The sequence below is a fragment of the Melopsittacus undulatus genome, chromosome 22, assembly GCF_012275295.1.
Source record: "Melopsittacus undulatus isolate bMelUnd1 chromosome 22, bMelUnd1.mat.Z, whole genome shotgun sequence".
Taxonomy (NCBI): domain Eukaryota; kingdom Metazoa; phylum Chordata; class Aves; order Psittaciformes; family Psittaculidae; genus Melopsittacus; species Melopsittacus undulatus.
In genome coordinates this window covers 1443293-1453949 of record NC_047548.1, presented here as the reverse complement: position 1 = coordinate 1453949, position 10657 = coordinate 1443293, and the positions used below count along the sequence as shown (strand labels likewise).

The following is a 10657-nucleotide window of genomic DNA, read 5'->3' as shown; positions in this document are numbered from 1 at the left end:
GGAACCCCCTCCCCCACCCCCCCCCCCCCCCCCGCACCCCCAAATAACGAGGCCTGAGCCAGGGTCTGTTTCTGTCACCAAACTGTAATGGATTCCCCCCTCCCCCATCAGAGCTGGGGGCTGAGGCTGGGGGGGGGCACGGCGGGGGCAGGGGGGGGCACGTAACTGCCCCCGGGGCCCCCCAGAAAGGGGCTGGGGGGGGGGAAGGGCAGGAGGTGTCCGGAGAGCACGAGGGGGGTGAGGGCGTAGAGAGCAGCAGGGTCCTCGTGGGGGGGCTGGGGGGGGGCAGGAGGGGGCCCCCCCCATGGCCTCCGCCCCCCCCGCCCCACTGCTGGAGCCCCCCCCCCCTTGACGTCGCTTCTTCCCCTTGGCCGAGACTTTGCGGTTCCGGGTCTGGATCCCGTCCTTGCGCATGGTCAGGGGGCGATTCACCTGCGGGGGGGGCACAACCACACACAGGGGTTATGGGGTGCGAATGGACCCCCCATAATGGTACTGACCCCCCCCATCACCACTGAACACAATGGGGTGCACCAGATCCCCCCCCAATGGATCCTGGGCTTGGAAGGAACCATTCACCTGGGGGGGGAGGGGACCACAAGGGTTAAGGGGTGTGAATAGATCCCCCCATAATGGTACTGACCCCCCCATCAGCATTGAACTCAATGGGGTCCCCCGTACCCCCCCCAATGGACCCTGGGGGTGGAACAAACCATTCACCCCGGTGGGAGTGGGGGGGAACAGGGGCTAAGGGGTGTGATTGGTCCCCTCCATCACCATTAAACCCAATGAGGCTCCCCCATATCCCCCCCAGTGGACCCCGGGGTTGGAAGGAACCATTCATGGGGGTGGGGGGGGGGGGGGGCCTCACCCGGTGCAGTTTGTAGTAGAGGCCGCAGGCGTTGCAGACGGGGTCCCCGCGGGGGCTGCGGCGCCAGAGGGTGGTGGTGCTGGTCTGGCAGTTACTGCACACGGTGCCGGCGCGCTTGCTCACCAGCTGGGGGGCACCGGGGGGTCAGGGGGGGTTATAGGGGGTTTATGGGGGGCTAAGGGGGGTTTAAGGGGGGTCAAGTGGGGTTTATGGGGCCTAGGAGGGGTTTATGGGGGGTTAAAGGGGGTTTATAGGGAGCTAAAAGGAGTTTATGGGGGTCTAAGGGGGGTTATGGGGGCCTAGGAGGGGTTTATGGGGGGTTAAGAGGGGTTTATAGGGGGTTATGGTGGGTATGAGGGGCTATGGGGTGGAATAAAGGGGGTTGGGGGTGCTGGGGGGGGAAGGGGCAGGGGTTGGGGGGGGCTGAATGGCCGCTGGCGGGGGCGTGGCTTAGCTCGAGGGGGGCGTGGCTTAGCGGGACCTGGGCGTGTCTCCGCGGTGCCCGGGCGGAGCCGCCATCTTGGGCGTGCCCATGATGAGAGCCTGGGGGGGGGGGCGGGGGGAGCTCGCGTTGTTTTGGGTGGGTTTAAAGCGATTTTAGGGGTGTTTTTGGGGTATTTTGGGGTGTTTTTGGGGTATTTTGGGGTGGTTTTGGGGTGTTTTCGGGTGGTTTTGGGTCATTGGGCTGCTCACCAGGCGCTTCTTGGGCCGGATGAGCGGCCGGTTGTGCCCGTTGAGGCGGTGGTACAGCCCGCAGGCATTGCACAGGTAATGGCCGGTCCCGTCCCGGCGCCACAGCGGCGTCGCTGTCGCCCCGCAATTGACGCACTCCCGAGCCTCTGCCCAGTATAGACCAGTATAGACCAGTATAGACCAGTATGGACCAGTATAGACCAGTATAGACCAGTATAGACCAGTATGCACAAGTATGACATCCCAGGGTGTGTGCACAACTCAATGCCCCCCGCCACTGTAGACTGGTATAAACCAGTATAGACCACACCAAACCAGTATAAGCCCAGTATTAACCAATATTGACCAGTACACACCACACGTGAACTAAGAAAGAAGGTCTATGTATGGATCCCAGTGTGAACCAGTACACACTCATATAGATCCAATGTGGACCAGTACACACTAGTATAGATCCAATATGCGCCAATATACACCCAGTCTAGATCAGTATAGATCCAGTATGGACCAGTACACACCAGTATGCACCTCCGTATCCTCCCCAGTTCATAGACCTCCCTGCCTGTGCCTACCACAGCCCAGTTGTAACCAGTACAGCCCAGTATAGATACCAGTATAGACCCATACAGATGAATACGAAACAGTACAAGCCAGTATGGACCAATATTAACCCATAAAGCCCAGTATGGACCCCAGCATAAACCCCAACACAGACCAGTATATCCCAGTATAAACCTGTACATCCCAGTACTGACCCCCTATAGACCCCAACATGGCCCAGTACAACCCAGTATAGCCCAGCCCAGCCCAGTCCCCCATCACGTGACTCACCGCAGGCCTGGGGGGTGCTGGGGGGCAGGAGGGGCCCCGGTGGGGGGGGGCTGCCCCGGGGGGGCTGCAGCAGCTCCAGGAACCGGGGGGGCTCCGGGGCAGGGGGGGGGGTGGCCCAGGGGGGGCCCCCCAAGGACCCCCCCTCAGCCCAAGGCACCAGCGAGAGGCGGCCTGGGGGGGGGCAAACAGCAGTGAGGGGGGGGCAATGGGGGGTAACTGGGGGGGTAAAGGGAAGGTTCCATTGTGTTACTTGGGGGGGGGGGCAATGGGGGGTAAAGGGAAGGTTCCATTGTGTTACTTGGGGGGGGGGGGCAATGGGGGGTAAAGGGAAGGTTCCATTGTGTTACGTGGGGGGGGGGGGCAATGGGGGGTAATTGGGGGGGTAAAGGGAAGGTTCCATTGTGTTACTTGGGGGGGGGGGCAATGGGGGGTAATTGGGGGGGTAAAGGGAAGGTTCCATTTTGTTACCTGGGGGGAGCAATGGGGGGTAATGGGGGGGGTAAAGGGAAGGTTCCATTGTGTTACCTGGGGGGGGGTAGGGGGCCAGCAGCCCCCCCGCCTCCAGCCCTTCAGCCCCCCCCAGCCCTAGGAAGGCTCCGGCCTCATCTCCAAAGGGGGGGACCCCTTCGGGCCCCCCCAGCGCCATCAAGTCCATGGGGGGCCCCTGGATGCCTGCAAAGGCCTGTGGGGAACAGAGACCCCCCCTCAGGAATGAGCCGATTGGACCCCCCCCAAATCCCCCCCATAGGGATGCATTGGGGGGGGGGCACTGACCTGGTGCTGCTGCTCCTCACCCAGCTCTGCTGAGGGACACACGGATGGGGGGGGCCCCCCCCCGCCCTGGGGTTGGGCAAAGGGGGCGTGGCCTCAGGACACCCCCCCTTCAAAGTTGGGGGGGGCATCCATACATTGGGTCCCCATTGGGGATAATGGGGGGTAGGGGGTGGGGGCCCCCCCCCCATCAATGGGTGTCTATGGGGGGAGATATGGGGTTGGGGAGGGGGGCACTGAGTGATGGGGGGGGAAATAAGGGGGAAATGGGGTGCCCCCCCCTCCGCCGGTAACGGCCCCATGGCTGCTGGGCACTGATAAGGGTTTATCTGATATGGGGGTGGCGGCGGTTGGGGGCGGGGGGGGGCAGTGACCCCCCCTGTGTCTTATCAGCTCCAGCCAGAGAGGGGAACCCCCCCCCCCCCCCGCAGGGACATGGTAGGAGCCACGTAAACAGCAGCGGGGATGGGGTAAAGCAAAGGGGTTTGGGGTAAAAAGAGGGCGATTTGGGCAAAAGTGGTGGGTTTGGGCTGAAAATGGAGGAGTTTGGAGTAAACCTTGGCTTTTTTGGGGGGAAAACAGGGATTTTTAGGTCAAATTTGGGGGTGAGATGGGGGAGGCCCAAATTTGGGGTTTTCTGCCCCAATTTGGGGGATTTGAAGGCCAAATCCCCCCCTAAAATTGGGAATTTTGGCTTGGGAATGGGTTGGGTTTGAGCACAAAAGGGGATTTTTCGCTGAATTTGGGGTTTTCTGCACCAAATTCGGCTGCTTTGTCCTCAAAATGAGTGGTTTTATACTGAAAAATGAGAGATTTCCCCCTAAAATCAGTGTTTTTTGGTCATCAGTTGGGTTTGGAGACCCCAAAAGGAGCATTTTCAGCTCAAAATAAAGCATTTTCAGCCTAAACCTCATTATTTTGGCACAAAAATGCAGCTTTTCAGCCCAAAATGGGCTTTTTCAGGCATTTCTGATGCCAAAACCCACCATTTTCCACCCAAGTACAGGGCTTCGCAACCAAAAATGAGCATTTTTGTCCTTTCGAGCCCCAAAATCATCATTTCTCAACTCAAAACGAGCTTTTCCCATCCCTCACCTCAGTTTTGGGCTCAAATCCGGTGCTTTCGGGTCCCATCTCTGCCTTTTTCACCCCCAACGTTGCATCTTCAGCCCCAAAATCGCCGTTTTTAGCCCCAAATTGGACACTTCCGGGCTCAAAACGTCAATTTGGGGTTGGGGGGGGGGGGCCATTCGCTCGGGTGCCCCCCCCCCCCCCCCCCGCATTGGGGACCCCCCCAAAGGGACCCCATCAATGGGGGCTCAGTGGGGGGGGCACAGGGCGCTGGGGGGGGGCAGAGCCGGCTCCAAGGGCGCATCCACGTCGAAGTGGGGGGGGGACCGGGGCCCCCCCCTGTGGAGGGGGAGGGGTCAGCTCCATGGGGCCGAAGAAGTAGGGGTGCAGCAGGGCCTGGGAATGAATGGGGGGGCATGGGACTCACGTGGGACCCCCCCATCACCCCCATAGACCCCCCATTATACCCTATAGAGCCTCCCCATCTCCCATTACCACCCAATAACCTCCATAGAGCCCCATTACCCCCATTATACCCTATAGAGCCCCCATCCCCCATTACCCCTCCCATCCCCCCTACAAACCCCCATTACCCCCCATTATACCCTATAGAACCCCCCATCTCCCATTATACCCCATTACCCCCCATAGAGCCCCCCCATCTCCCATTACCCCCATAACCCCATAGACCCCATTACCCCCCATAGAGCCCCCATCTCCCATTACCCCCATTACCCCCTAGACCCCATTACCCCCCATAGAGCCCCCATCTCCCATTACCCCCATTACCCCCTAGACCCCATAACCCCCCATAGAGCCCCCATCTCCCATTACCCCCCATAACCCCATAGACCCCATTACCCCCCATAGAGCCCCCCCATCTCCCATTACCCCCATAACCCCATAGACCCCATTACCCCCCATAGAGCCCCCCCATCTCCCATTACCCCCATAACCCCATAGACCCCATTACCCCCCATAGAGCCCCCATCTCCCATTACCCCCCATAACCCCATAGACCCCATTACCCCCCATAGAGCCCCCATCTCCCATTACCCCCATAACCCCATAGACCCCATTACCCCCCATAGAGCCCCCATCTCCCATTACCCCCATAACCCCATTATACCCCATTACCCCCCATAGAGCCCCCCCATCTCCCATTACCCCCCATAACCCCATAGACCCCATTACCCCCCATAGAGCCCCCATCTCCCATTACCCCCATAACCCCATTATACCCCATTACCCCCCATAGAGCCCCCCCATCTCCCATTACCCCCATAACCCCATAGACCCCATTACCCCCCATAGAGCCCCCCCATCTCCCATTACCCCGCCCCGTAACCCCTCCGTGACCCCGCCCCCCCCCCCCCACGTGCGCACGCACCTGCTCCGCGCGGGGCCGGCGCGCGGGGCGCATGCGCAGCAGGCGCCGGAGCAGGTCCCGCGCCTCAGGCCCCGCCCCCGGCACGAGCCGCTCCAGGGGCGCGGGAGCGCAGCGCGCGAAACGGACCTTCCGGTAGTCCGGGAGCGCGCGCAGCTCCTGCGGGGACACGTGACCGCCGGTGACCCCCCACTGACCCCTGTGGAGCCCCATTGATTCCTATGGAGCCCCATTGGTACCTATGGAGCCCCATTGACCCCTATGGAGCCCCATTGATCTCTATGGACTGTCTGTTGATCCCTATGGACGCCTGCTGATCCATATGGACCTCCCATTGACCGCTATAGACCCTCATTGATCCCTAAGGACTCCCATTGACCCCATGGAGCCCATTGATCCCTATGGACCACACATTGCACCCATTGACGAACACTGACCCCCACTGACAACCATTGCACCCCATTGACGAGCACTGACCCCCATTTACAACCATTGCACCCCATTGACGACTACTGACCCCCATTGACAACCATTGCACCCCATTGACGACTACTGACCCCCATTTACAACCATTGCACCCCATTGACGACTACTGACCCCCATTTACAACCATTGCACCCCATTGACGACTACTGACCCCCATTTACAACCATTGCACCCCATTGACGACTACTGACCCCCATTGACAACCATTGCACCCCGCTGACCACCACTGACCCTCATTGACAACCATTGCACCCCGCTGACCACCACTGATCCCCATTGACAACCATTGCACCCCATTGACGACTACTGACCCCCATTGACAACCATTGCACCCCGCTGACCACCACTGATCCCCATTGACAACCATTGCCCCCCATTAGCCCCATTGCCCCCATAGCCCCATTGCCCCCATAGCCCCATTGCCCCCATTAGCCCCATTGCCCCCATTAGCCCCATTGCCCCCATAGCCCCATAGCCCCCATAGCCCCATTGCCCCCATAGCCCCATTGCCCCCATAGCCCCCTGCTCACAGGCCATGCACTGGGGCTGGGGGTGCCCAGCGCACTCAGCACCCGGCAGAGCTGCTCCAGGTCTGTGTCCCCCGGGAACAGCGGAGACAGAGTCAGCAGCTCCCCAAAGATGCAGCCAACGGCCCTGGGGGGAAGTGACGTCATAGGGACAGTGACGTCATAGGGACAGTGACGTCATGGGACAGTGACGTCATAGGGGCAATGACGTCATGGGGTGCAGTAACGTCATAGGGGCAGTGACGTCACGGGGGCAGTGACGTCATAGGGGCAGTGACGTCATAGGGGCAGTGACGTCATGGGGGCAGTGACGTCATAGGGGCAGTGACGTCATAGGGGCAGTGACGTCATGGGACAGTGACGTCATAGGGGCAATGACGTCATGGGGTGCAGTAACGTCATAGGGGCAGTGACGTCACGGGGGCAGTGACGTCATAGGGGCAGTGACGTCATAGGGGCGGTGATGTCATAGGGGCAGTGATGTCATGGGACAGTGACGTCATAGGGGCAGTGACGTCATGGGGGGTCCCTGACATCATAGGGGCAATGACATCATAGGGAACAATGACATCACAGTGGATAATGACATCATAGGGGTCCTGACATCATGGGGGGGGGGTCCCTGACGTCACGGGGGGGGCCCCGACATCACGGGGGGGATCCCCAACAACATGGGGGGGTCCCCAACACCCCCATTGCAATGTGGGGGGGGGCACTCACCAGATGTCAACACCTTCATCGTAGTCTCGGGCGCCATAGAGGAGCTCAGGGGCTCGGTACCACCTGAGGCAAGCACAGGAGGGGGTGATGGGGGGGGGGACACACCAATGCTGGGGGGTCCCCAATGCTGGGGGGGTCCCCAATGCTGGGGGGGTCCCCAATACCCAAGGGGGGGTCCCCAGTACCTGGTGGCCACCTGGTGGCTGTAGGGGCGCGCGCGGGGGGGGCCCAGCACCCGCGCCAGCCCCAGGTCCCCCAGCTTGAGGCGGCCGCGGGCGTCCAGGAGCAGGTTCGAGGGCTTCAGGTCCTGCAATGGGGGGGGATGGATATGGGGGGGGCACCCCCACATCTTGGGGTACCCCCTGAGCCCCCCCATCAACCTTGAAGCCCTCCCCATAAGCACCTGCATCAACCTCAAAGGGTTCTGCCCCCCCCCGGGTTTGGCTCATCCCATTTGGGGTGTCCCCCCCATCTCTGAGTGACTTTTAGGGTACCCCCATTTTGCCCCCCCCATTTCCCATCCCCCCCAGTTTCATGGTGCCCCCCCTATCTAATGGGTACAACCAGTTCTGGGGTGTCCCCTCCATGTGTTGAGCTCCCCCCCCCCATGTTTTGGGTCCCCCCCATATTTGGGGGCTCCCCCCCCATGTTTGCCCCCCCCCTTACCCTGTGCATCACGTGGTGCCGGTGGCAGTGGCTCAGCCCCCGCAGGGTCATGGCGAGCAGCGCCCGTACCCGGGGGGGGGGCAGGGGGGCGGGGGCCGAGCGCAGGAGCCCCCCCAGGTCACCCACCAGCAGCTCCAGCGCCAGGACCACAGCAGGGCCCGAGGCAAACACTGCCCCCAGGCGGACAACCTGCGAACAGCAGCGGGGGCAATGGGGGGCAATGGGGGGGACATCATTGGGGGCAATGGGGGGCAATGGGGGGGGACACCATTGGGGGCAATGGGGGGGCAATGGGGGGGACACCATTGGGGGCAATGGGGGGGCAATGGGGGGGACATCATTGGGGGCAATGGGGGGGCAATGGGGGGGACACCATTGGGGGCAATGGGGGGGCAATGGGGGGGCAATGGGGGGGACATCATTGGGGGCAATGGGGGGGACATCATTGGGGGCAATGGGGGGGCCAATGGGGGGGACACCATTGGGGGCAATGGGGGGGCAATGGGGGGGACATCATTGGGGGCAATGGGGGGCACTGGGGGGGGGACACCATTGGGGGCAATGGGGGGCAATGGGGGGGACACCATTGGGGGCAATGGGGGGGCAATGGGGGGGACATCATTGGGGGCAATGGGGGGGCAATGGGGGGGGACACCATTGGGGGCAATGGGGGGGGCAATGGGGGGGGCAATGGGGGGGACATCATTGGGGGCAATGGGGGGGACATCATTGGGGGCAATGGGGGGCCAATGGGGGGGACACCATTGGGGGCAATGGGGGGGGCAATGGGGGGGACATCATTGGGGGCAATGGGGGGCCAATGGGGGGGGACATCATTGGGGGCAATGGGGGGGCAATGGGGGGGACATCATTGGGGGCAATGGGGGGGCAATGGGGGGGACACCATTGGGGGCAATGGGGGGCAATGGGGGGGACATCATTGGGGGCAATGGGGGGCAATGGGGGGGACATCATTGGGGGCAATGGGGGGGCAATGGGGGGCACCATTGGTGACAATGGGGGGGCAAAATGGGGGGGACACCATTGGTAGGAATGGGGGGGGCAAAATGGGGGGGGCACCATTGGTGGCAATGGGGGGGACACCATTGGTGGCAATGGGGGGGGCAAATGGGGGGGGACATCATTGGTGGCAATGGGGGGGGACGACAAAATGAGGGGGCACCGTTAAATGGGGGGGGCAGGAAGGTGCACAGGGGGACCCCTCGGGGGTGCTATGGGGGTGGGGGGGTTGGGGGGAAGTGACTTGGGGGGGACAAAAGCATCTTTGGGGGACCCAATGAAGGGGGGTGGGGGAGGACCCCAAGTCCTGTGTCCTGCTGGGGACGGGGGGGGAACAAGGGGGTTATGGGGGGATACAAGGGGGTTATGGGGGGGGTTGTGGGGGGTCCAAGGGGGGGTCACCCGTACATGGGGGTGCTCCTGGATGTGCAGCAGGGCCTGGATCTCCCGCAGGGTCTGGGGGGGCAGCCCCCCCTCTGGGCGCCGCAGGGGGATCTTCTTGAGCGCCACCAGCTCCCCGGTCTGGGGGGGGCACAGAGCACAACACAACCCTATAGACCACAATGTAACCCCATAGAGCACAATACAACCCCATAAACCACAATGTAACCCCATAGAGCACAATACAACCCCATAAACCGCAATGTAACCCCATAGAGCACAATACAGCCCCATAGAGCACAATGTAACCCCATAGAGTACAATACAGCCCCATAAACCACAATGTAACCCCATAGAGCACAATACAACCCCATAGAATCTCATATTATCTCACAGGTCCCTATATAACCCCACAGAACCTCATAGAACTCCACAGATTCGAATATACCACCATAGAGCCCCATAGAACTCATTCCAACCCCATAGAACCCATTCCAACCCCATAGAACCCATTCCAACCCCATAGAACCCATTCCAACCCCATAGAACCCATTCCAACCCCATAGAACCCATTCCAACCCCATAGAACCCATTCCAACCCCATAGAACCCATTCCAACCCCATAGAACCCATTCCAACCCCATAGAACCCATTCCAACCCCATAGAACCCATTCCAACCCCATAGAACCCATTCCAACCCCATAGAACCCATTCCAACCCCATAGAACCCATTACAACCCCATAGAACCCATTCCAACCCCATAAAACCCCTCCAGACCCACTCCGAGGCCCCGGACCCACCACAGAGGAGCCCAATGCCCCCCAACAGAGACCCAACACCCCCAAAGCCCCCAGATCCCCCCCATAGGGGCAGCGAAGGCCCCAGAGCCGCGCTATGGAGGCCATAGAGCCCCCCAGAGCCCCATAGAGCCCCATAGAGCCCCATAGAGCCCCATAGAACGCGCACCTTCCTGTCCTTGGCCTTGAAGACGACCCCGTGCGCGCCCTCCCCGATGCAGCCCAGCAGGACGTACTGGTCCATACTGGGAGCACTGGGAGGCTACGGGAACGGGCGCGCAAGGTCTTGTGGGATACCGGAGGACCGCCCCCCCGTCCCACAATGCACCGCGCGGAGGCAGCGGCCCCTCCCCTCCTGCCGCTCCGTATCCAGGCAACCGCGCCACGCCCCCAGCAACTAGACCACGCCCCCTAGCAACGAGGCCCCGCTGTTG

General features: G+C 61.4%; 2 protein-coding genes across 2 annotated transcripts; both read right to left on the bottom strand.

Annotated features, from left to right (window-relative positions):
* Window positions 1-107: 107 nt before the first annotated feature.
* GATA1 (GATA binding protein 1) lies at window positions 108-4436 on the bottom strand. The gene is given in 7 exon segments (XM_034071887.1): window positions 108-255; window positions 257-432; window positions 872-997; window positions 1565-1710; window positions 2396-2566; window positions 2921-3077; window positions 4262-4436. Coding segments are annotated over 7 exon segments (963 nt in total). The 5' UTR covers window positions 4301-4436.
* CDK20 (cyclin dependent kinase 20) lies at window positions 4435-10565 on the bottom strand. Its single transcript, XM_034071745.1, is given in 9 exon segments — window positions 4435-4581; window positions 4583-4633; window positions 5628-5783; window positions 6641-6764; window positions 7358-7420; window positions 7543-7664; window positions 8024-8212; window positions 9452-9565; window positions 10393-10565. Coding segments are annotated over 9 exon segments (990 nt in total). The 5' UTR covers window positions 10468-10565; the 3' UTR covers window positions 4435-4485.
* Window positions 10566-10657: the final 92 nt, after the last annotated feature.